Raw genomic sequence first — 27,326 nt, 5'->3', positions numbered from 1 at the left:
ATTTCAGTGCCGGCAGTACAAAACGGACGATTAAAATTCCAGTTAGTGTGATAGCTACTGGACGGGGACGGCATGATAATGCCCAGGCGAGTGCGTGGCTTAGAAGGCCTGCAGTGCCATCTACCAAAAGAAAGATCAACCATTATCGAAGTCTGAGTGGCAGTTTCTATCTTTAATGCGAAAGCATTAAGTGGGCTCATGGAGCGATCTGGCTTTATTTTAGCTTGAAGCCGGCGTTATCATTGTCTAGCAGCGATAAACGGCACCCAAGTTCCCATCGGCTACGACGCGTCATATGGCTAGCACCGGCGTCATCGTTGCGAACGAGCCTGCCGATGCGCTGGCGGTGCAGCGCAAATAGTAAAAGACGTCAAAAAAAAAAAAATGTTGCACATTTCGGTTTGGGTAGGAATTCAACCCGGGCCTCCGGGTTCCGAGACGAGCACGGTTCCCCGACGCGATGGCGGCCTCAGTGTCCGGCTAACTAGAGCTGTGCCTAGTGCGTGCGTCGTGCTTTCGCATTCATTTTTTTTTGTGTCACTCCCAGTTTCACGTGCTGTTGCTCAGTTCATGCAGTTTTCCACGCCAACTGTAGAGGCTTTCCGCGACAAAAAGCAAAATCAAGCACGGATGAAACCACCTAATGGGCAGCTAGTGTCATCATTTGTCGGGTGCTTGATAATAACTTTGCGGATGAAAGACGACCAGCGTTTCTCTATGAAATAAGCTACAAATTCTTATCCTGTTCTTCCCACGGCCTGATCAAGCAACTCATAATCACTGCACATTCAACTCTCAGTCCCTCGCTTTCACCTTTTGTATTGGAGTGCCTCACACTTAATCAAACACAGTGTCGAAATCGGTGTTGACTCCGCAAACGATCGCCTATTAGGTGTGCAGTAACCATCTCTGGTAGGGACAAAAATCAAACAGCCACTCAAATGCCCCTCGTACACTCAATAGTCTCATTGACAGTTCAGCTTTCTTCCGTTAGATGGCAGTGGAGGTTTTCAGAGCCACGCAGTTGACCTGGGCGTTTTCATATCATCCGCGACACCCTTCCTACGCTTATCACCCAGGCGAAAATCGCTGAGTCACTACGCCGTGGACACGTTCGCAGCGACTGATACTCCACAAAAGATGTCTATAAGATAGTTTTAGGGAACCGTTTTCGCACATCCAATACGGTACGATGCGCCCTCCAATATGAACTGCGCCAGTAGAAAATTGTAGTAGACCGTTTTTTTTCCGCTACGGTATCCCTGAAGAAAACGGCGCAGCTGCGCATGCCCACCGCCAGCCTTATCTGCATAGTTTAAGGCCTTCTGGCGGAATACGGAGCGCTCTCCGGGTGCTTAGCGCGCTGCGGAAACGGTCTACTACAAATCCCCATTGAGTCTATTCTGGAGCAGCGCACGTGGAGGTCGTACCGGAAGGCCTACCGTACCGCATCGAACGTGCGAAAACGGTTCCCAAAAACTCTATAATATTATTGATGTTCAGAACGCGTGGTAGAGTCAAGAAGAGAAGGTTGGCATGGGCGTAGAAGCCGCATATTATAACGGCCTATAGGCGGCCCTTAATCCAACGCGTTATTACGATAAGGTCAGAAGTCGCTCCACCTACGCCTATGTGCACGCATCGTATCATAAGCGGGTATAGTGGTAGGAGTGCAATTAAGATCTACTAAAACATCCGAATATAGCCTTTCTGGTCGTGACCAAGGTCTCAAGTCGTCTGGCAGCGTTCGCGGCCAAGATCAAGTTCCTTTGCGGCGCAGCGATTCTTATCGGCTTTCTGATAAAGACGTGGCTTGTGTGCACTGCAGAGATAAGGCGACAGACAAGGATGCTGGTCTAACGAGGGTAAAATCTGCGGAAGTAAACGGTCTTGTTTTCAGGCTAGATAAGACGATGCGCATGGAGTGACTTTCGTGACCGTTCGACTGTACTTCATTTGTGCCAGTTTAGTATTTGCACGCGCAAGTTTGCGAAGCCGTATCATCCCACTCGTGCGAGCATGGCAACCGTTCTTTTGGTTGTAGTGACACTCCTGGCACTGGCGTGGCTGATCGCGTGAGTGTTGCTTCTTTTCGAGATTTCGGAATAGACCCTTTACAAGCATCACGGCCATCTGGTGGCTAAAAAATAGTGTCACTTTCGAAGAGCTAATTGCGGTCACGAAGCTGTATTTCATCGGACACCATCACTTTCGCGTGTCACTGGCAGATAAGAATTGGTTCCTTGATCACATCATAATTCTTTTTGCTTCGTTTCAGTTTCTGTGGTGTGGACGTAAGAAGTGACTTTTACAAAGCGGTTACCAATTAGAACCTTGATTATAATTTCATCAACAAAATGCTTTAAAGGCAAGCTGGAGGGGTTCTGTTTTTGAGTGAAACCCATTAATTTGTTATTTGGCCTCCAGGATTACGAATATTGGCATTATTTTTTTTTTTCATTTAGTAGCGCGGAGGCTGGACAAAATTATTCCCAAAGTACAACTGAAGCCCCTTCTTCCAGGAGTGTCATGTCATAAAAGATATTTTCGGAATCTCCGCTCTCGCGTATCTTCAACGCCTGCTACGCGCGCGCTCTGGTTATTTTCAAGAAGGTCACAAAAGGACGTTTCGACCGGTATCACTGCAGGGGAATATACCTGGCAAGCTTGCAACTGCACGCGCTGCCCACAAAAGTGCCACGCGCTTGGATGTAACGACTGGTCGGAGGTTTTTTGCGTTATCTTGCATTCAGTTACATATTCGGGGACATAATGGCTGTCCTTTCGATTGCTGCGATCGCGACCGACACCAACGCATAAAAAGCAGCCTTTAGAGCCAAACTTGTGGCAAGGAATTGATTGGACACCACTCCGAAATAAACGCTAATACAGCCAATGTAACTAATTCGTCCATTGTGTTTTACCGATGTCTAGAAAGTATAGACCTCATAAATCCTCCCTTTGACAGTATTTCCAGCTTCTTCCTTCGTCAGCCTCGAGAAGGATGTCATTAGTTTGGCATAGATTCCATACACTGAGATGATGATTGTAATAAAGGTGGCCGGATTGAATCTGAAAAGAATCCATATACCCTTCCCCGAAGGCCGCGGGCAATCTAGTACCTGTCGCGATAAGTATCCGAGTACGCTATTTTGTGGGCACGGCCTATGCGCCTATGTTCGACACGTAAACTTTGTCACTGTTCGGTGTAAATTCGACTCGCTCGTATTTGAAGTGAGTGCTGCTTCAGAATTCAGCGAGTACTCCGTTCAAACCGCACTCTTCTTGCCCAAGACCATGCGTTGCTTGATGGGGTTTTGAAAAGTGTCTATGCGGAGGGCACGTTTTGTCTGCTTCTTTTGCAGGGGTTGTGGTGACGTCAGAACGCCAAGCCCTGATTGGCTCTGATGAAAGAAGAGTGGGTAGAACTCTAAGCAAACTGCCTCGAGGTCTACACACTATCCTTCAATTAGAGCCAGTCAGAGCTCGTCGCCGTTCTGTGGTCACCACAACCCTTGCAAAGGAAGCAGACGAACTTTCGCCCCGCATTGCGTTCTGTCTCACTGCTTGCTGTCGCGTTTTGGAGCTTTGTCTCTACTGCCTTCAATATGTGTCCAGCGTTAGGGCCGTTTCACTTTTGTAAGCCGCCGCTTTGAGTCTTACACACTGATATTTATTTATCGCACCCTTAAAGGTCCCATCATGGCTTTTCTGTATAAGGGCCCGCAAAGCTCACATAAAGGCGCAAAGTAAGCTAAGCTTCAAAGTCACGACAGTTCAGCCATCTGGTGCTAAAAATAGCGGACACCTGGTATTCGAAGCTTTAACTGAACATACAGGTGGGAGGCACTCACTTGATCGAATGACGTTTTAGCGAACGCCCACGTTTCATCGAATGACACTTTAGCGAAGAGTCGGACGCCGCGAAGCGGCGTTTTTGGGTGGGCCAAGTGAGTTCATATTTTTGTAATAAGTTGCCGCAGACTGTCGCCGCGAAGCGGCGTAAAGCGCAGCGCGACGGATGGGTTAACGCGCGTCCCCGTTATTCGCTTAAACGACCATTCGCTCAAGTGTCGCCGTTCGCTAAAATGTCATTCGCTCTTGTGATATGGACCCCATACAGGTAACGCTTTTCCCTCCCCGAAAAATGTCACAATGGTTCACAACAGAAGAAAACGACATCGCCCGAGCATTTTTGAAACGTAACGATTGCTCTATTTCGCCCTCTCTGCATCATGCTCTAAGATGGCGGCGGTCGGAAAAACACAGGACAATGAGGTAGCGAAACTCGAAGCGTATATACGTAACATAACAAGACGGTCTGATGAAAGAACAAAAAAAAGACATAAGTCTTTAAAAATAACTAAGAACATTTCCTCTACCAATGTTAGGTATTGAGGAGGAGTTTAGGATATTGGCATAACCCCTACCTACAGTCGTATTCATTTTTTGTTGAAAAACTATGCTCCCCATCGTGGGAGACTTTAGAAGCGGTACGAATGAATACCAAACGATGTGTTTTTCTTCTTTTTTTAATATTTCTGAACCGTGTTTTTTTTGCAGGCGTCGAAGACAGCGGTTTTTACTTTTTCGGGATCTCGGCATTCCCGGCCCCACACCTAGCCTTTTTTCGGGAAATCTGTCTGAGCTTATACGAAAGGTAATTGGGCGAGCCTATCTCTGCCGCGACTTGCCAAGTTAACGTCGGTGTAAAATCATGCAAACTTTTTTTGAGGTGTTTTCAAGAGTGTTTAAAACGTGAAAATATTTATTTATAAACCAAAAAACGTGTAAAATGAAACTTTCCGCAAAGGTATCGTTAGGTGGTACATGTATCATACTCATCGTTTATAAGTGTAGGTTTCGTGAGAAACATGTAACCATAAAAAAAAAAAATCTTTTTCCCTATTCACGAAAAGGAAAAGGGAAAATACCATTTGGCTGACTCTGCGACTCACAAATGACGCGACATGAAGAAACAAAAAAGGGGAAAGAGACGAGCGCCTGATTCCGTGTTCAGGCGCTCGTCTCAAACAAGTGTTCACGCGTTTTTTGTTTTGTTTTGTTTTTATCCATATTCAGTTAGGACTTGTACCTGGATCTCGATCTGGATCCAGATCCGAGTTTGTGTGGTACATATGAGAAGAAGCGTTAACCAGATGGTCTTCACTGTTTATCTTCCTGCCGATAAGACAAAAAAGAGGATCTATTAGGCTTTATGTTTTCCCCATGAAACCAACACCCATGAAATTTGAGTTTAATTAATGGGCCACCCAATGACTTTTTTTTTGTGAAAAAGTTAAAATAGTAAGGTGGCTGTTGCTCAATTTGTGCAATTTTTTTAATTCATCGTAAGGAACTGAGAAACTACCTTTACATAAAGAAGCAATTTGGCGTCTTTATGCCACCAAGGCATAAAGGCGCAAAAAGACGATGGCTACCTGGCGACGGCAATCGGGTATACTGTTTTCCATTTTAATTAATGAAATCTCCGCACACTACTTGCATATTTTTTGGTCAAATATCAGAACATACCATTTGGGAGCATTTTAAATAATATATGATAGTCGTAGAAATGCGGAGTGAGATTAATAGGATTTTCAGAATATCTACTATCTGATGAGGCCTCCGAAAAACAATAATAATTTGCCGTTGGCAGGTATAGCGATTTTTCAAGATATTTTATATTAAAACACGGTGATCAAAATTTTGTTGCATGATTATCGAGGATCGTTTTACTTTTGAGACGTGTCTGTGTTAAAACTTAAAAGAGAAAAACGCTCTGCATTGTGGTTATCTGAAGTATAAAAAACTAACATGGGCAAGATTTTCGTTGCTAAATAAAATTGCAAACAAGCTGGATTTGCTCCATTTCTTATATTGTTTAACACGTTGTCTTAACAAGGAACATTGAATGCAGCAGACATTTTTTAAGGTTGTTTTTTTGTTAACGATAACTGTGTAATAATACCTATGCAAGTTTACAACAAAAAAAGACACGTTATATATTCAGAATGCCGCTTATCATGACGGCCTTACAGTTATGCTCAGATACTGTTCACCGTGGGGCAAAAGCGAACATACTAGCACCAGCGTGGGATTAACCAGAAGCTTCACGACCGCTCTGGAACATAAAAAAAAAATAGAAACGGGATGCTTTTTCTTTAATTTTTCGCTTGTTCTGACGTACCAATGTTAGACGACCAGGAATCCAGCAGCTCACATGTCTGGTGATAAACTTCACCCGACCCTTTGTATTTAACTGTTCAATCTTTGTCGAACGAAATGAGCTTTAGAGACCTGCCTGTTGGTTCGGATTGCGGTGCTTGGTATTAATGGGTGGAGAATATTCAGAGTCCTTTCAGTCACGCGACTGAAATTTTTGAGTTCAAAGGGACGCGTGGAACGCAACACGCCCAGTTTCACATTGAGACCTACCGCAGCCGACACTACGTTTCGATACAGTCAATCGAACAACTAAAAAAAGTGCGTCGTCACTGCGCTCGTGGTTTTGAGTACGCACGATAAGAACAAATAAACTTGGAGGACTCTTAAAGGAGGTGTGCAACGATTTCAACGTTGAAAGAATTGGAATTTTCTACTTTTGACGTTGTTCATCTTGTCACAAAGGACAGAAAACACACCTCCTTCCTTCGAAATATTGCGATTCCGCCGCGCTATCGCGATGCAAAAATTAGAATATTCCCCGACCTGCCGCCGCGAGCGGCGGCCATGAGAAACACGCGCCGTGACATCAATGGGGGTGTTGTAGAAAGTTAGCAGGTTGTGCGAATACCTGCTCGATAAAAGGTAACTTTTCTATAAATCTTGTCGTTCCAACATAAATATCAATGCCTAAAAAACCTGATATCAGCGACAAAACTTTATTATACGGAGTTTTAGTGGTGCCATCTATCCGAGGTCAAAATCGTAAGCTCTATCTGCTACCGCGAACAACCGCCAGAAGCCGGAGGGGGACGGGGGCATTGCCGGACGGGGATGGCCGGAACCGGATGAGACTTTCCTTCTTTCACTATATTGTTCGCGCTGCGCCCGCCAGCACGTGGTCACGCGGTCGCGAGCGGATGAGTTCTCGCTGCTCACTGATGGCTCTAGAGAAAGAGCGAGCTACACCGGGACTCCGCGCGACCCCCATTGACGTCACAGCGCATGTGACTCGGAAGATGTTGAAGGAGTTGAGAGGTGCCGGAAACCCCAATCTTTGTCCATTTTTAAAATAAAAACTAAGACACGCAGGCAAAATCGGTTTCTAATTGTTCTTTACTTCAGAAAGGTCGAGACACCAACTCCCAAGTTATTTGAGCAAAGCGCTGAAACTCTTGCACAGCTCCTTTAAGCTTCGCCTTTAAGAATGGAACGCAATAGCGTAAAAGGGCCCCGTTCTCGTCGCCTTCTGATTGGCTGCGGAAGCTGCTTTGCGTGGCCGAGTCAGTATACGTGGGTGGCTCGCCACCAGAGGTACGCGGATTCAAATCCCACACAAAATTCTTCAATTTGTTTTTCTTTAAGTCAAACTTCACGGTTTAAAATACTCTCATACCACGCGTGACGTCACGTTTCACATGAACCTTGTCTGTTGTTTGAAAATCGTCGAGCGAGTTTATGGTGCTGTAACGTCATGACCCTATCGACCAATCAGGATTTTCCCGTCACGACGCCACCGACGCCGGATTTTCTGCGACAGGAGCTGCTCAACGTCACATTCACTACGAGTGATTGGTCTTGCCGGTGATATCAAACGCGCAAAGACAACACAAGCACCGTGACGCTGTACTCTTGGTGCTGCTTGGTTTGTTCCGTCGAACCGCAGCCTTTGGCTGTGGTCGGACCTAATTTGAAACGAAGTTTACGAGCATTGCCAAAAAGGCAGGAGGCGCTATCTCGAACATTGTTGCCACTAGGTATTGATAGACAAAGAAACAAATGCATTTCATATTGATTGGGACAAAAAAAAATATTCATAACCAGTCAGCAGCGTACGCAAAAACTGACTTGCCCTGAAAGAGATGCTGGACCGAAATTCGGAGCTCACGAAACAACGTTGTAGGAATAGACGTGACGCTGCAAAACCCGAAAACATCACAAACACAACAATATTTCCAACGGATGGCCGTATTTTGTGAAAAGAATTCCGCGATTGCGCGAGGCCGATGACACATCTCGCGTCACTGTTCTGATTACTCTTCGCTTCCTCTTTTCGAGCAGGTGAACTGAAGCGATGAAGAGAGAAGCAAGGCTGCTCCCTTTCGTTCTCAATGCTGATTAATCGCCGCCCTTCTTTTTCTCTAGAAATACTGCCATCCGCTTGAGATATCGCTGTAGAGTAATGTTTTGGAGTTCATAGCGTCCCGTTCAATGCTTAGGCGGCCTTGGGAGTTACGATAACATTCAGAGATTGAATTTCCCCTTTCTGCAGTTACTAATAATAAAACAAAAAAAACGATATAAACTTCTGTGGCAATATAATAAAATATTGTATTCTATTTGTTTTCAGGGCGCCGCAGAGGCTTTCGACGAATGGATCGAACAATACGGAGAATTTGTCGGGTAAAAAAAATATGTGGTATTTATTTTCAAACAAAACAACCTTCCACGGATTCTCTGCTAGTGTGGATGTTGAAATCGGTTGCAAAGACGCTATCGCGTATTTTGTTTGAATCTAGAGCAAGCATAACTTTCAGAAACATGATTTCACAGAAATTCGGTTGATGAATTCACGGGAGATTAGAAGAACATCACTTGGTCTCAAGGCCGGGAGCACGAGATTATCAAGAGAAAACACGTAACAAACATAACATTATACTCGATTTAAAAACGTTAATGCTGGTTTGTAGAAAGTATTGGCACTTTCGGGTGAATCTAGATTATGTTTTCTATCCTACATTGATCTGAAACCAACGAGTTTCCACTGGAGCAGCAATCTGCTAACGGGGCCCCGGAAAAAAAAAAAATTAAATAGTCTGTTCGGGACACGCGTGTCAAAAAATTAATTTTACTCAAGAAAAAGTTTAGAGCAATACAAACGGCGCGAGATGCGATTTAGTCAGTAGTCACCTCCTTTCCACTTGTTTTCTCTCTCATCATTTTGGACGGGTGGAGGAGAGGTGGACCGGCTTCGCCTTCATGTTGAGGTCGAAAGAGCGAATGACCATTCTGTGACAACATGGACTTTGAGCCCAGAATTTCAAATAAATCTCTCGCCGTCACTATTGCCCTAAATGGTTTTTAGTGTGCCGCGGCTCTCTTTTCTTTTCTTTTTTCCTGTTTTCTGTGTATCACTACTGTCAACGTGTTCCTTTTGTATGAATTCCCCCCTATGTAATGCCCGAAAGGGCCCTTAGCGTATATAAGTAAATAAAGAAAATTAATTTTTTTCCCGTAAAATTTATTTTTTGTTACGCGTGTTTTAACCAAACTAGCTTTAAAAAAAAAGAAAACTTTCAGCTTTTTCACTCTGGTGAAGGAGGAAGAGCAGCCAAGGTATGCTCTGGTGAGAATGAAGTAATGGCCGGCCGCAAGTCGGCCAGCCAGATTGGAAAGGTTCGAAAGGCTGCTGCCATCTATGAGCGACGGAGGCAACCAGACACCCGGCAAGCCGGTTGCCTGGTTGCCGCCGTCGCTCATAGATGGCGGTACCTGTCCAGAGTTCTGTGTCATTATTTGTTTGCTGGCGGTCACGATCTTGGGAAAGCTAGCCCTTAACAGCTTCCTTTTAAACACATCTTTATTTTTATGTTGAGGGATTTTTTAAGCATTTGATTCACGCCACTTTTATAGTTGCTATTGAAAGACAGAATGGCTCAACTACCTTGAATATTTATGGAGAATGTAGTGATAGAAAGTTTTCAATTATAGTAAGAAGTCTTGTGTCAAAAGTTTCAACAAATACAACTATTTCTTTGAATACGTTCCTACTGGTCGCCCATTATTATGCTAAAGCGCCATTCTTTTTAAGGTTTACTAACGCAGCAATGTTTATTGCTGACCTTTCTACGTAGCGCTACTCAAAGAGAAGAGCGTTTTGTAACGGCCGGACCCTGTGCATTTCTGTACTGCTGATTATATTTATTGTTATCGAAGGTTCTTCAATGGCGGGACGCCTGTTCTAATTGTCAAGAACCTGGAGTTGATAAAAGCAATTCAGATCAAAGACTTTGCCAACTTCCACGAAAGAGGGGTAAGTGCCAGTTCTGGCGAGACCTGACTGGGCTTCTAGAGTGCAAAGCAAAATTGTGCCTCCTTAACATCTTACTTATAATTGTGTATGGTAGAATTAAAGCGTAGCACGCATGAAGTCAAGTAAATTTCCAACCCCTAAAAATCGCTTTCATATTTTTATAAGTATTTTAATGCTTTTTCATTACATTCGAATATATATTCGAAGTTTTGATTGTACAGCTTGAACTGACGAATAATAACCAATATATTTTAAGCGATTTTTATACTTGTTTATCTATTTTTTTTTGTCTTGATGTATATACTGCCTGATGTTGGACCTTTTGGTAACCTCTCCATAGGTGGTGTCCAACTTTTCGAAGACGCATCCGTTAGGGAAGGTGAGCCTCAACAACGCATCGGGAGAACGCTGGAAACAGATGAGAAGCCTACTCACTCCTGCATTCAAAATAAGCAGCATGAAAAAGGTATGCTATTATCACTTCCGTTAAAGTCATTAAAGATTAACAAATCATGAGCCATTCCACTCTGCGAAGGTGGAGAAGCAGCGAAGCTGTTTGGCACACGACGCAGACGCGCCCCGAGGAGCCGGCGGAAAGCAGACACGGGCGACGTTACCGCTACCCCGGGATAGCTGATGGAAAGCGAACTAGGCACCCAAGCGCTTGGAACGACGTCAAAGAGAGAGCGGTGCGAGCGTAGACAAGGCCGACGGGGGTCGCAGAAGGGAAAATATTTGAGAAACATTTCTTATTCACCTGAGAGTCTAGTGATCTTAAAAATGGTGCCTATTCAGGCGCGTGGCCAGGGGGTGGCCCGGGGGGGCCAGCCTCCTCCCCCACCCCCCTCCACCCAAATCCTTAGTTTTGCTGGGACCTCCACTGCCCCCTTCCCCATCTACGATGTTGTGCATAAAGCGCCCCCCCCCCCCGCCCCCTAAACGAAATCTAGGCTACGTGCCTGTGCCTACTGATAACTAAAGCACTCGATATAACTATTGCTAAATTACTCAAGCACCAAAGAGACTGCAGGGAATGGTGTTCCACGCGCCGAACGAGATGGCATCTGCAGCACTAACTGTTCTCAAACACAAAAGCCTAAAACAAATGGCATCTTGGACGCGGTTTCGTCAACGCTCTATTTTGGGTATTTTCTTCGAATTTTTTTATACGGGGAAGGCGTGCGCGTGCGAGCCGTATGGCGGTGCGAGCGCAGAGATTGTAGTAACTGCACACGAAATATCCACGGAACACTAGCCATAAATAGCTTCGCTGTAGAACAATTTTGGAGCAGGGTACTCACATGCTATGTGTATACCCTGCTCTTCTCGTTTGAAGTAAGTTGCAGAAATAATTGGCCTACGCTTCAAACGACGCGTAAAGGAATACCCCGTTATAGATTCAGTTGAATACTCACTGAACCTAAAATATATGTAAACATAATTTCCATATTAAACAAAGCGGACCACTCTGATCACGCGATCGGCATTATTTTTCCTTTCTTCAATGACACGAAAACTTGCCCGTTAAGGTTAAGAGCGGAGAGTGTGTTTATTTGCGACAGCAACCTGAAAAAAAATCTATAATTTTACCGTTATGAGAAATCAAGTGAAACAGATGGTGCGTTTAGGCTAAGTGTGGTACCGAAGTGCTCTGTAGTTCTTATATTTTTAGCAAGTTTATATACCAACTATCGAGAAAAATGATAACTCACCTGACCGGTAATCAAGAGGTTCCTTATTTTGTTCCTAGCTGCGTCATGTGATGTTTTTCTGATAGTTTTTTTACTTAATATGATCAGAAGGTTTTAGTTATCAGAATATATCAATTGGTGTAAAAAAATTTTGAAGGAAAAACCTCTTTTGCGAAAGTTAGCTATTCAGTTAGGAGGTGCAGTGCTGTAAACTTGTGTTCTAACCGTTTGTTTCAAAGGAGTTCAATTTTAAGATTAGCAGTAAGTTTAAACGTTTCTGCACCTTCTCTTTCAGATGGTGAACCTTATGGACGAATGCTCCAACGAATTTCTCGGCGTTGTGAAGCAGAGCTCCCTCGATGGTGGAGCCATCGAAGTTCGAAGAATATTTCAGAAGCTGGCCATTGACGTGATTGTGAGGTCGGCGTTCGGAATTCGTACCGGTGTTCAGAAACACGGCAGCGGAACAGAAATGGATCAACTTCTGAATGAAACTCAGAAAAGTGTCCAACAGTTTCGCACGGGCTGGCTAAACTTTTTCATAAGTGCGTTTCATTTATACAACTCTAAATCATCGCGTTTATGTTATACACGTCTAGACTGAATTTGGGGTAGGGAACCTTATTATGAGATGTAACCTGAAGCACAAAAAAAGAGAGGACGCTTCATGCAACTTACTTTAAGATATTGAGGTGAAAAATATGTGTATTTAAGTTCCTTGCTTGGAGTATTGAAGAAAAAAAAAGGCGCTGCTCATTTTGCCTATAGGAAATAATAGCTACTTCTGCTGAATTCACAGCTCGTTCACAAGAATGGCAAGTTCTATAAATATACAAACACCCCAACTTGTGGCGATCCTTTTGTGCTGTAAATAGCCTCGTGCTTAAATTTTGTCGCCAATAATTATAGTGCAGAAATGTAGAACACAAATTACGCGTTTCACGAGAGGAACGTGTGCCATCAAGCATAATGGCAAAAGTACCTCTGATCCTGCGTCAGCGACGGATGGACGGCTGTGTAGGTGCACGTTACTGTTGATTTTGTACACAAGGCACGTTCTCGAATGTTCTGGACCAGAACACTTGATAAAATTTTACATTTTGCATTTTGTAGCCAGAGATAATATGAATAAAATAAAATGTGTCGCTCTACCTGCACCACCAAACGGTAAAACAGAATGAAACCAATTAAAAATAAATACATTTGGTCTAATAGGACCAAAACAAAATTTTGATTGAAAAGCAAACAAACAATGAAAAACAGGGACACAACGAAACTGCTAGAATCGGGTACGGGTTTCTGTTTTGTCAGCGGGGGCTTTTCTCGATTATAAACTCGTTGTAATAATGGCGTAGTTTAAGATATTGTCCATTCAGTTTAATGCCTCTTGGTCTTGTGTCTTGGTTGAGACGACGACGAGGTTTCTTCGTTGGTTTCTTTTGCACGTGTTATTTTTTTCAATATGTATGATAAAGTAAGCCAAATATGTTTTATAGGGTTTATTAACATATAGATGTTTTTTTATTAGTTTATGTTTATTCTAAATGATGGCTCCAAATTGTTCTTTTTTTCGGATCCTAGAGCTGAAATTTCTTGAGAATGGATTTGAATATTTTCCTCTTATGAAGTTATTCTGTAGCCATAGCGGTTTATTGCCCGCTGAGCGATAGTGTCACTTTGTTTCCAGATGTATACTTTTATCTGTGTTTACTGGAATATAACTCTAAGTAATTCAAGACAAAGTCCTTTTTAGCCTTGTTCCCTCTATATATACATTAGTCTAATTCAAAACAAAGTCCTTTTCGGGCCTCCACCCCGAGCCACCCCACGGTACCCAATTGGTTACTGCTTTTCGCTTTTTTTCAATAAATAATATCTATTGTAATTATAACCTATTTCTTCCCTCAATCTTTCCACTTTTCTTTTCCTTTTTTTCTTTGTTTTCATTTTACTCACTTAGGTAATATATTCATTAGTTCGTTCAATCTCTTTATCTTGCTTGGAAGGAGTGATTGCAATATAATTTATTATTTTAATGAATTTGTCCTTCCTCCATCTTCACACAATCTTCACACACAAACGCGATAATGGGCTGGAACATTCCGGAACGGTACAATATTCCTCTGTGTTCCTTCGTGTGGTAGCTGCGTGCGTTGTGAACTCTGACACCCACGCGGTAACATTTCATGTCAGTGCGTTCTTACCTTTATAGTTTACTTATACTTCAAGTAGTTTCATATTCTGCTTTTTTATATGCGTGAACAAATTGTTTCCTAATTTTTTAGGTTGCTTTCCCGAGCTTTCCTTGATATGGCGGTGCATCCTTGCTATAAGGGCGCATTTTATGAAGTTGCCCACCGATAACATCAAGGATGGCATGTTGCCCATCATAAACATGCGACGATCGAATCCTCATGTGAGTAATTTAAGAGCGCATAAATATTTTCTACCGCTCATAATTTAATGTGTTGTGCATCCTTGAAAATTGCAGTGGGAGTGCCAAAAAAAAACAATGTTGACTTTTTTTTTCATAGTTCAACTCGATTTATTAATTTACAAATGCTCAATATTAACAAAGTCCCCTTGACTGGCTTTTCAGCGGGTGGCTACAATAATTGTTAAGGTAACGGTTCAACGTATGAAAGACACTCAAACATATTTTCATACCTGCCCTCAGAAAATTTCATTTAGAAAAATGCATAATTTTAGTGGATTTTGCCGTCTCCATGGATTTGTAGGAAAGTCAGCAAACACTATACAACTTTTAGTTTGCATTGCAACCATTTGCCTTTTGCTTAACCCATGAAGACTTAAATAACAGTTAAACCCCATATGAATGTTATTTTTAATGAACCATTTTTATAGTATTGAGATAACTGGTAAAAAAAGTAAGAAGTCAATTAAATTTAGGAACTCTCACTGCCTTGACATAATATTTGTTTTTGCTTCAATGATTGGAGCCTTTAAAAACTTTGCCTCGGTGCTCTGCTTTTCGGTCGGTAATAACAAACACGCACTTCTGTCAACATTTGGGCACAGTTGTTTCTTCAGTTCAAAGCAATTATTAATTAGTGACTTCTTTAATATGGCTTCATAGGCGTTGCAAAGAGTAAATATTCCTCTTATCAGGTCCAGCGAGACGACCTCCTCCAGTTGATGCTCAATTCCGAAGCTGATGACGGTGCTCCCATAAATGTACATGACCTAGCCGCAGAATACGAGAGCAACCCAGCATCACAAGGTGAGCATTTAGACAATTTGTTTAGCTTGGATATACGACGTCCTCTATTGCAAAGGCCTGGTGGGCTGGCGAGTAAGATACAACAACCTTCTACAAAAAATTGAAATCCGGTCGTGTGGAAACTGCGGTGTCCTATGCTAAATATGTTTCCATGTAAACGAGACTCCTGGAAGCCCGAAGTTCGATATGACAACATATGTGCCGCTAGAAGTGTTGGATTTTTCAGCGGCTTAACTCACCATTCATACAATAAAAATGACAAATTAGCAGCCAACCCCTCCCCCTCCTCCCCGTTTTCTCCCCTATTTTTATTTTGTCTGAATTGTATGTTTTTAAATGTTTAGCAAAATTAAAAGTGGTTTATACGACATAAATGGAGGACGGAACATTTTGAAAGCGGTGGCTTTCTCGAGAAAATAATTTCGGGGATGTCATAATTACCCAGGTAACGAAACTTTAGTAAGATAATTCTGAGAGATTTAGGAAATATTTTATGTTTAAAAGTGCCCACAGAACGAAGTGTCAACTTAGCTGCGCCACGAAAAAACTGCGATGATCAAACGCATTCAAACACCACTGAATTTCAAGACTCAAACTGACGCTCCCTTCAATAGTGGGCGTTTGTCCGTTGAACGACTCCTCAGCCTGAAAGCCCCTCTACGGCAAGGTCGCTGGTGCGTAGGAAAAGTGCAGCATGACTGTCTCGATTTTGACTTGACTCAATAGCCGTTTCTGATGTAACTCTTCCGAAAATAACTTACAGATTATATATTAAATACCCCCCCTCCCCCCAATCTAGAAAGCAAGGGCTTACTGTAAACAGAGGACCCCTCAAGAATATTTAGACGGACATGAATTTGATGCCGGATACACGTTTTGTACCCATTTGATTAGTTTCTTAAAAAGTCAGGGCTTACTTAGAATATGCAGTGGGTCTCAATCATGTCCTTGGACAAGTATATGAAAGCGCGGGTTACAATTTATTTGATCTTACTTATTCTTCTAGCAATTGTACCTAAAATGGCTGAAAGTAATGTTGCTTGAAATATAAAAGCCCCCAAATGAAAACGGCAAGGACTAAGACGAAAAGATACAACACAAGACGCACTCGCAACTGTTGTTTATTGGAAATTACGTGCCTAATATAGGCCCGCTACTACCTTCCAGTCATCAAAGTGCCGGTGCAACGCTTATCTTATATATTAAAATTCCATGCGTTGCATCAGCTATTTACTTTAACTGATCGCTTCCCTTACCACCACCGCCTCCCCCTCTTTAGCTTTAGCGAGTTATCATTTGGCCCGATCCGTCTCCGCTTCGCAGGAAATTGGACCGCTTCAGTATAAGGTTGCAGACTTCCGCTCTAAAACCATTTATAATTTTCACGTATATAGCTTGGGCGAGCTGGAAACATTTCTTTTAACATTTGTGGCAAACCTTGTCGTATTCAGAAGTAACTAGTGTCTAAAAAAATTCGCTTATACGGGTTTTGCTTGTTTGATCTGTAGCAGAGATATCGTCGTCGCCTGCTTCCTTCTAATTAAAAAATATCAATCGGCGCTTCCCTCGAGAATCAGGTCAAAATGTAATGCAACATTAATTTGTTTTAGAACAATCTGAAACCAGATCCTGTGGTCAGAGACGACGACGATTCTTGACGAATGTGGAAATACAGTCCAATGCAGTTATCTTCCTCATTGCCGGGTAAGGATTTAGTTCGGCATTTTGAAGTTATCTAGAAACTGAAAACCCTTTAATTATATTGACTGACAAAAAACTTGAGGCATCGTGATATCGGCTCAAGGTTTGAGGTTGTTGTTGCTGCCTAATTTGTTTTTGTGTGAATACATTGCATAGCATCAAAAAAACTTTTTATAAGTATTCAAGCCACTAGTCTGGTGAAAAGCAAGCATACCTGCGAATACGAAACATTCAAAGACATATACATTTTTATTCTTTAAACGCAACTATAGCATCTGCTGGAATTAAGTACTGTTTGTTTTATATTTTTTAGTAGTTTGTGCGACAAAACCTGCATTGTGAGGATATATATCAGTGCGTGGCAATCTTCTTTTTGATTGCAATTTTCTTAATGATAAAATGTTATTGACACCTAATTTTGTTGTAAGGTATAAAAACATTATTTCTTATTAAAATAGTTGGTTTCCGTGACATAAAAAGTTCTAAAAATAATTTTGATTTAAAGACACAACTCAAATTTTATTTGAGATTTCCATTTTAAGTCGGAGTATGGGCACATTTAAAATCCAAGTTTTCAACATTAATTTTTTTTCTGCAGCTTTGAAACGGCAAGTGCAGTCCTGACGTTCACAGCATACCTCCTGGCAAAACATCAACGAGTACAAGATATGCTCAGAGCTGAAATAGCTTCAGTAATGGAAAGGGATGTAAGATACGAGCCCTAATTCTTGCAGGTTATTTCCTTTGAGAAGGTTTCATATGATCTTTTTTTGTGTTTTGTTTCAGTGTCATTTTACGTACGACAACGTTTTTGCCATGCGCTATTTGGACCAGGTTATCTTGGAGTCCATGCGGATTTACACACCATTCGTTGGGTGAAGTACAACCTCTCAAGGGTTCGGGTCGTTGTTTTCTTATCAGTTGATAAGACAAAGAGCTTGATTGGCCGTTCTCATGGCGGTCTTTTAGCATTGCGGAGTTCAAACAATAATTAGGGTAAGATTGATATTTATTTGCCTTTCATTTGAAGTACGAAGCACGTATTGGTGGGAGAATTGTAAATACATACCTATAAGTTCCGGGCCGATCATGCAGATATAAGCCGCGGTTATCAAGTGCTTTCTTTTAAATTACGACTGTATACAGCAAACTTTCTGAGCACTAGCTTTAGAATGTGGTTATGACTATTTTCTTTTCTTGTTGCTGGTAATAAATCATCCATGTCTGTGATTGTGATGGATTACAAATAAAATCTTAGCATTCAACCTTACCAAATAGCATGTGCTTATGAAAAAGCCATACACGTTACTTGATCAGAAATATTATCTCGTGAGCTTTGTTTTCTTGGTATCCTTCTGTTGCAAGTGTTGTTGAGAATAATTTGAAGATCAGCGTGCTAACTCCCAAAGTTGCACTCATCAAAGTTGAAAACTGAGCTGGTTGGTAGTTGTTGTAAACGAACCATGTACAGTGGCACTCAGTTACTCGTAATGTAACCTAGCAACATTATAATGTTACTGAGCGTGTTGTGTTCAATTTGTGTTTGAAGCTTCATCACAAGGACGTGCCAACGTGAATACAATCACAATGGACTCAAGATTCCAGCAGGGCTAAGCATCTTGATTCCTGCGTATCAGCTGCATCATGATCGTGATTTATGGAACGAGCCAAATAAATTCGATCCCGACAGGCAAGTATAGAACGTTATAGTCACACGATGAAACGCGGACTTCATTGGAACGTTCACCAATTGCCTAAATTTCAACACCGACAGGTTCAGCCCCGAAAACAGGGGAATGATAAACCCAATGGCCTTTCAGCCATTCGGCAATGGTCCACGGAATTGCGTGGGAATAAGGTTTGCTCAATTAGAAATGAAGCTGACGTTGGCCAAGTTGTTGGCAAAGTTCAGGATCAAGCTGGATGAACGACACATCAAGGTATGTTTCTAAACATTAGAATGTAGCTGAAACTTTTGTAATTTATTTTTAGTTGTTTTATCAACTATCGCACAGCAGTGTTGGCGGTAACGGGTTAAAAGTAGCAGTGTTACGGGTAACGCGTTACATTTTCAGTATCGTAATAGTGTACTCGTTAAATTTTCAGAACAGCGAATGTATAACGAACTCGAACTAATTTCCAGTAATGGGCAACGCAGTTAAGCTCCTCGTTACATCCTGTGTCCCATACTTAAAAAATAGCACTAATTATTTTCCGGCTCTTTTATTTGTATTCAGGTGGAACCGAAGAAAAATAAGATATTTATGTTAGGTTTTTGCATGGACGTAATTACCTTGATATATAGTGCCTATTCGTATACCTGTAACGTCAAAGTAGCAATACGTTTTATCTAATAAATAACAAAAAACACGCGAAAATTACGTGGGCAACTTTTTTGGTAACGGTAACGGTCACGCATTTTGAGACGTAGGCAGTAACACGTTCCTTTTATTTTCTAGTAAAGACTAACATATTTTATTTTTCTTGGTACCGCCTCAAAGACTCCGCAGGGCCGACCAGATAGAATATTAACTGGCATAATTGGTGGACGCAGCTACGTTGCTTCAGGCGAAACGATTTATAACAAACTCATGTGCTTATTTTATGATAATAGAAATTCAAATTATTATTTTATAATAAACAGACGAATTGCGTGGTCACTCTAATTATCTCTGCAACAGTTTTTAGAGCAGATCAAAAATTTACAATACGCACATTCTTAAGATTTCTGAATATTACCATCTCTCAATAGAGGAATATAAAATTGCTTTGGAGGCGGTTTCAATGACACCCCGGTTTTTGCTTCATCCTTCAGTCTGCGGCTTCGACTGTAGAAAGCACGAAAAATATATATCACAGTGTAAGAACGAAAGGAGGGTCAGTATCTTGACGGGAATCATCATGTTGAAATTACTTTCGATTTACAAAGGCGGCAGATTGGGATATCGCTGAACGCGAGATCATCAATTCCAGCATTTGATGGTGCCCTATAAAATCCTTCTGCTTTGTAAATTTGACATGGTGAAAAAGTGTGAACTGGCTTCAGGTGGAAATAAACATGTGGTACAGCTTGTTGTGACGCAAACGTCAAACCAGGAATCAAGTAATCTATAATATGACTTCGTTTCTTTTTAGATTCGACTGTTTGTTATTTTACCTCCCGCCTTTAATTTCTGCATTCTCCTTTGCTGGAAACCAGGAGCGAACCGCAACAAACGACACATTTAGCGTCTGGAGCTGCCTTTCTTTTCTATTCCTTGTGACCGCCGTTTTACTTTTTTTTTTTCAGGAGGATCACTTGAAACTTGGATCAACGTTTATTTTTTCTTATCCTCAAGATGGTGTATGGCTGGAATTTGAGGAAATCTGAGAATTCGGTTGAACTTTCGCTTCGTCGATTGTTTGCATAGCGTCAACAGGATGCGATTTACCATCTGCTCAATTTTTCGAAAATAGCAAATGACATTTCAGAATTTCTTCATGTTTTCATTCGACTCTTCGTTTAACACGCACCTTCGGGCACAAAAGTTTAACAAATTTTACAGTTTTATTTAAAATTTCGCGCAATTTGAAATACTTCAGTTTTTGTTCATTTGATGACTGCAGATAAAGCGACATCGAATCACAGGTTTGACAGGTAAACCACCGGTGATGTTCCGCCACCAGGGTCCTTGCTAACAGCAAAATGAATCAGTTGTGAAATCATCAGTCATACATTTATGGAACAACAATGCATATCTGGTTAACGGATCAGTCAGAGTCGCGTTTCTGTGGTCGAAGTGGTGCTGAAACAAGTAGCGTCTGGATTTTATTGTAATTATATTAAAAATAAATAGAATTCCGCACATAACGTAACAAAGTATAATTCAGTTCGAAATTAGTATTTGGCTAACACTTTCGGAGATTTTGACAAATCATTTAACTAAACGCAACATCGGCTCCACTTCGCTTAACATGAATCGATTGGAAAATTATACATAACTCTTCCTAAGCAGAGAAATAAATTTCGGTAGAAATAAATTCTAGTTAGCTACAGACAGAGTCTCTGACCCTGCCTCATGGGCTCCTTGTACGAGCACGTCGTCCCGCACCTGGGGGACCCGGCGCTTCAGCAGGTAGCTGCTCTCTTGCTCTCTCCAACACGTCAAGGCGTTCATCGTTTTCAGGAGCTTTGTGGTTCTAAGGCGTGTAGTCAGCGTGAATTTTGTATAGGTTGGTGGTGTACAATCTGGCATCTGTGTCATCAGTTTTTTCATTTCTCCTTGAATTCGTGCTAACAGGAAAAGGTTTGAAGCTAGAGTTTCTAGCGATTGTTGTTTGACTCCTTCGTGCAGTGATTCGCTTTCCGTTGATCTCTGTGACCGTGTATTCCTTGGGGTCACATGAAGGAGTCAGCTTATTTGTCTGGTTTTTCTTGCAAGTAACAGAATCCCCGATCTTGATGTTGTTAGCTCTTGCGTGTTTGTGCTCGGGTGCCTACACCTTGTGTTATGGCGATTCGTAAGATCTGTGTGTCGTCACATCTGTTGTTCAGCGTTGTTGTTATTTATTGAATCTGGAAGCAGGTAGCCCATGGGTGGCCCAAAAACTAATGCAAAGGGTGTTTGTTTTGTTGTCGAGCGAGGAGTTGCCCTATAAGCCATTGGGAACTGGCTCAACTCGGTGGTTTAAGTGCTGTTTTCGAGTGTCGTTGCTTGTATGAATCTCTTGAGCGTGCGCATAAACCGCTCAACTTCACAATTAGCCTGTGGCCAGCACGGCGCAATGTGATGTAGAAAAATCCTAATGACTGGGCGAAAGGTTTGAAATCGTGGACCTGGAATGGAGGCCCATTTTCCATCTTGATGACCCTCGGGATTCCAAAAATACTAAATACCTTTGTATAAATTGTTAACTACTGTTGGGGCCGCAAGTGATAATATTACCTTCACGATATGATATCGCGAAGCATAAGTTAGTAGGACCAGTAAATATTTTACGTTAGGTAACGGTCCTCCAAAATTAAATGAGAGGGCTTTCCAAGTCTGGTTGGCTTTTGCTGGAATAGTGACGGGTTCAGCATGTGGGCGCTTGATAGTGGCCTGGCATGCCATGTAGTTCTTTAGGGTTGCATGCACCATGCTGTCTAGTTGTGGAAACCAAACTTTTTGATTGATAAGACCTTCTGTTTTGGTTGTCCCCTGGTTGCCCATATGGGCAAGGGATATCGCTCGTTGTTGAAGAGCGGCAGATAAAACGAGGGAATTACCTTTCAGCAGAAGACCGTTGTCTGTCAAGAAAGCTCGTGTTGTATCAATACAAAATGTCTCAGCGCTTGGTTGTACTAGTTGGCAGGATTCTTGAGGGACACAATTACTTGCTGTATATGAGAGTCGACAGCCTTGGCAGTAACCACTGCCGCACTATAGTCATGACTTTTGTAAAATGATGTTTGGCAATGAAGTTGGCATAGGCATGGGTGATTCGAGCGATAAGCACCAGCAGGGCAGTTCGGCAAGGGGTGGCGAGACCGGTTGTCTAAAGGATTGCTAATTCCCCGTGTGTGTTCCACTCTAAAAGTATACTGTTGTATCCTTAAAGCGAGACGCTCCATTCGTGCAGATGGAGAAGCTCGTGGATTGGTGAGAATATACACAACTGGTTTGTTGTCTGTGCGAAGCAGGACAACAAACCACTTTTGTCCATCCTCGTTGCCATAAGGGTAGAGATGAAAATGCTATGTTCTCCAAAGCACTGCAAACAGGTCATGTTCGATCTCAGAATTCCGGGATTCGGTGGGTGTCATAACGCCACTGACATAGGCGACAATCGCAGTACTCCCGCCTCCTTCCTGAGCTTTGATGGCACCCTAGCCAATAGGGGACGTGTGAAGCGTAGGGACGATTTCTTTTGTGCTGTCAAAAAAAGCGAGGTTATGAACTCCAGATATGTTTTCTCTCAGGGACTCCAAGACTGCTTCTTCCGTTGGGCCACATTTCCATTTATCTTTCTTTTTAATAAGAAGTTGAAGCGGGTGTGTGGAGATCAGCAGCTTTATGTAAGAAGGGCTTATTGTAGTTGATAGTTTCAAGGAGGTGTCGCACTTCACATGTATTGGTAGGGACACATTTTTTTAAAAGTTGAATTTTGTTTAGGGTCTGCTTTGAAGCCGGAAGCAAAAAAAGTGTGCCCGAAGAGGCAGAGCTCTTTCTGTGCGAAGAGGCATTTTTGGGGGGTTAACCGTGAGGCCAAACTCTCTCAATCTCTGGAGTGCAGACTCTAGAGGACGGTCGTGTTCCTCTTTCGTCTTGCCAATTATATGTATGTCATCACCTATGTTCAGCACATGATATATTCCATTTAGAGCTTGCCTAATGGTATCCTTGAAAATTTCGGCTGCTGCATTGATTCCAAACATGAGTCGTTTGTGGCGGTGAACTTTGTTGTGAGTTGCAAAGGTAGTAATTACTCTACAGTCATCGTCAAGCTCTAGTTGATGGTATTTGTCTTTTAACTACTGTTTTGTAAAAGTTTTTGCACCATTTAACGCTGCTATGCTTTCATCGATGGTGGGGCAAACATGCTCCCGATGGATTGCGCGATTTGATCATCTCATATCAATGTATAATCGAATATCCTCCGGGGTTTCTGGTTTTGGCACAATTACGGCTGGTGATATCCATAAAGTGGGTCCTGATGCTTCTTGAACTATGTCAAAAGCAAAAGGCTGGTTGGTCTTTTCTGCTACTTTGCTTCGCAGAGCAAACGGGAGGCGTCGGAATGGTTCGGGCACCTAAAGGACGTTTTCATCAATATAAAGAGGTACTAGGAAATTTTTGAGTTTTTCAACGCTCTCACACAAATCGGGAAGATCGACCAGCAGTGTCTCAGAAGGTCTTGAAGGTATATATCCGTGCACAGTTCGACGCCATGCGTTATTTTGATGAGATGCAGTCTGCTGGGCGCCGCGAAGCTTAGCACGGATTTCATGGCACCCTCCATTACAAATAGTTATTCTGTTGTGTGGTTATCTCTCTGAGATAAAATGACAGTGAGTTATTTCGTACATCATTTCAGCTGTCGTGCAGCATTGTCCGCAACCGGCTACACGATCCGGGACTCGGCAGAAAAGGCTAGCGCCGCGCATGCGCATTAGTTGCGTCGTCGTTCCGGAGAGTGTAGCGAACGTGAGAAAACGATCTACTAAAACTTCCTATTATGCAGTTATTTCATAGCTTTATCACAGGCTACCAGCACGGCAACACCCTGGTGCGCGCTGAGAATTATGCTTCAAATGTGCAGCGCGATCTTTTGGTCGCAATGCCTCACTTCACAATACTAAAACTATGCAAAACTGCCAATTAGTAATTATTGCGCAGGTTGATGACGTGTTGCAATCCCCTAAATGCAAGAGTGTGTGCAGTGAGTTGTGAGACACAGAGACATGAATACTGCGAACGCTGCATTACCGTGGAGCTTGAAAGTCATCATGCGTGACTCACGTTTTAGAGCACTGGTGACCAGTTACAGCGCAAACACCACAATATTTTCACCACCCAAAAGAACTATTTTGCTACATAATGTTGTGACCGGCTCCCAAAACACCCTCGACTTCCAGAAAGCGTCACGAGCTTTCTGTTCTTTTTTTTTCTTCTAAAAAACAACATTCTTGTTTTTGTAACGTACGTCAACACCTTCGTCACCTGTGATACCCTGCCGCACTGACGGTTTAGCATTTGTAGCAAAATAAATTAATTTAAGCGCAATTGGCAGCGTCAGCGAGCAGGCGCATGAAAAATCGATCCCCGTCTCCTCCGCCATCTTTACACCCACTCACGTTTACAAACAAACCGGAGCGCCCCTAGCGGACGCCACCGGCGCCGCGCATGCGCGATGGAGTGTGGGTAAGAAGCTCGCCGTCGCCCATAAACAAATTATTGAAATGCAATGTTGTCGGCGTCGGTGTGAGTCCCCCTGTCCTTTTTCACGTTCGAATTGTTGGTTCTACGTCTTCCTGGCAATGTCTGACTGCTTGAGCGGCCTCAACGAAATTACCGAGACTCGTTACACGGCAAATCTTCGCGTGAATAATGGGACATACGGCTATTTATTGCGCGTGGACGCCGCAGAATGTACGCTAAAGCCTGATTCGCATGTTGAGATTTCGCTCGCAATTTTCAATCGCGACGTCGCTCGGGCTGCAAAAATGTGAGCCGTAGATGAGATGGTCAACGTCGATACTGAAAATCGCAAGCAGAATCGGACGAAGTGAATTAGGCATAACAAGTCAGTGTTGGCCACTGGTACCAATAATCAACATCTCCTTGTATCTACTGTTTATATCGAGCCTGCTTACAAACCTTCAAACTCAATTCGTTTAAGGCCTGAACTTACTTCTTTTCGCATGTACCGGGCCAACATTTGGTCTATGTTGTAAAATAAAAAAAGAAAACGTGGAGATGCCCGAGCCGGGAAGAGGGAAGGAAAAACGACTTCGAAGACGAGCAGAAACCGAGGCACCAGACACTTTCCAGGAAACCACGAGGAGGGACGGGGAGCCGCGGGGAGAGCGCGCCCCACCGTGGGACCATAAACGACGAGCCCCCCTCTTGGACCGAAGCTGGGCGCGGGCGACTCCTTGTTCGAACGACGGTCGAAGGCGGACGTGCCTTCTCTAACTTTACTTAAATGAGTTTTCAATATAAATAAACCATGTTCTGTTACTCTAAAAACCAACGAGTCCTTTCCCTAATTCCACAGTCTACGGGCCGGTGTTGTCAAAAAGAGCAGACGACAAGCAGAAACATTTGAAAGAACAGACTACACTTTGAACGATCAGGCGGCCTTTTGAACTTGAAGACGGACGCGTAGTCCGCAGGTGGTCAATACAAGTTGGCGGTTTCCCGGCGTTCATGTTGGAACAAAACCAATAAATTTGATGACCACAAGTATCCGTGACTTCAACGCAAAGTGCTTCCCGTCGAAGCAATCGTGGTACGACGTCGTCTGGTTTCCCCTTGTCCCGGCGCATATCCAAGTTCTCGGATGAACCAAGCAAATAAAAACAGACCTTCAAATCTTTCTCGACTCATTTGCTACAGCCCCAGTCGCGGCGTTTTGACAAGAAGGCAGGTTTTTGACTGGTTTATTTTCAAAACGACGCAGAAATACACGTCTTACATGGGGACTTCCGCCCACAGCTCCAGACCGGGAGTGCACTCGGAGCGCCACCACCGCGCCGTGACGTAACAGAGATGAGTTCGTGTATAGGGCGTTGGGGTTGCGAATAGTCTGGCATCCTGACGCAGCCGACGCGACCGGGGACATTCAGCGCGCACATGTGCCGCCGGCACGAAACGGGTCAGTAGCCATCTCGCGCCGGGCACGCCGACTGCACCCTGACTCAAGTTGAAGTCAAATATAGGAGGGCCACCTGCTATCTCGGAGAGGAGCAGGCGGCGCTACTATCGACTCGCGAGTGCGGAAGAACGAAACTCTAAACATAAAAAGTGTGCGCTCTAGAGAAGAAGCAAGATGATGTCGCCTACGTCACACCCTCTCTTATTCAGGGGCCCTAAAGGCTGTACTGCATGAAGCGAATATGTGAAGAATCGACGAACTTCACCCGGTCGGCTTACAAGATAACAGACTAGCGCTCTGTATCGGGTTTTCTGCTCATGTTATTCTCACCATGCTGATGAGGGACCTCGATATATACAGGGTGTGCTGAGGTAAAGGAAAGCACATAATGGCGGAACTTTCGAGAGGAATTTGTGACTTCCGGTTGCCTATGGTTTTCGCTTTGTTCTGAGAACAATCAGTGAGCAGAGCAAACTTTAAATGTCTCACGGCCGAGAACTAACTGCGGTACCTCCCGGATATGCCATTTCATAACCTTTCGTTGCTGCATTTGAGAGAAAAAACAAAAAACAAATAAGCTTGTTTTCAAATATTTGAACCGCTTGGCAGCTTGGGAAGTTTTGAATGGCGACACCGTGCGAACTTTGATAAGACATTTTTTGACCTTTCGTGCTGCATTTGTGGCAGAAAAAAAGAGCAACAACAACAAAAGCTTGTTTTTAAATGTTTGAATTATTTTCCATATCTTCGGGCGTTCGTCGTCACTTAAAAAGGCGAAAGGTGGATGCTTCATGCGTATTCTGAGTCAAGTAATCGTGGCAAGACCCGAATATCTGGACGCCCTAGCAATTTACATTATATACACCTGCACGGTTAATTATTTACTTATCAAATCGACCACATTTGTGATACCAAATAAATATGAGGGGCGTTCATAAAGTTCGTGTTATTGTAAGGAAGGAATAGAGTTTCAGCAGTGGCAACTCGGGTAGGATTTTAGCATTTTCCTACATATTCACCAATCAAAGTCCCGCATTTTCCCCAGCAATGGACAACGTGCCGGAGGCCATTGTTACAGAACTCCTCGTTTAAAGTATTTAAGAATCGCACCACTTCAGCATTCTCTTGGTCGTCGTCTTTCAAATGCTTTCCGCAC

General features: G+C 42.9%; 1 protein-coding gene across 1 annotated transcript; it reads left to right on the top strand.

The window, feature by feature from the left end:
* The first annotated feature begins 2,008 nt into the window (after positions 1 to 2,008).
* LOC8023571 (cytochrome P450 3A4-like) lies at positions 2,009 to 20,201 on the top strand. Its single transcript, XM_029987335.2, has 14 exons — positions 2,009 to 2,075; positions 4,564 to 4,660; positions 8,516 to 8,568; positions 10,102 to 10,198; positions 10,539 to 10,664; positions 12,185 to 12,434; positions 14,175 to 14,305; positions 15,019 to 15,130; positions 16,741 to 16,834; positions 17,430 to 17,538; positions 17,618 to 17,706; positions 18,381 to 18,521; positions 18,606 to 18,771; positions 20,121 to 20,201. The coding sequence occupies exons 1-14, from the start codon at positions 2,020 to 2,022 to the stop codon at positions 20,199 to 20,201; spliced, it is 1,602 nt and encodes a 533-aa protein (XP_029843195.2). The 5' UTR covers positions 2,009 to 2,019.
* The last annotated feature ends 7,125 nt before the right edge of the window (positions 20,202 to 27,326 follow it).

The sequence above is a fragment of the Ixodes scapularis genome, unplaced genomic scaffold (genome assembly GCF_016920785.2).
Source record: "Ixodes scapularis isolate PalLabHiFi unplaced genomic scaffold, ASM1692078v2 PGA_scaffold6__148_contigs__length_123643588, whole genome shotgun sequence".
Lineage (NCBI taxonomy): Eukaryota > Metazoa > Arthropoda > Arachnida > Ixodida > Ixodidae > Ixodes > Ixodes scapularis.
The sequence above is the reverse complement of the archived record's forward strand: the minus strand, read 5'-3'. Positions and strand labels throughout refer to the sequence as shown.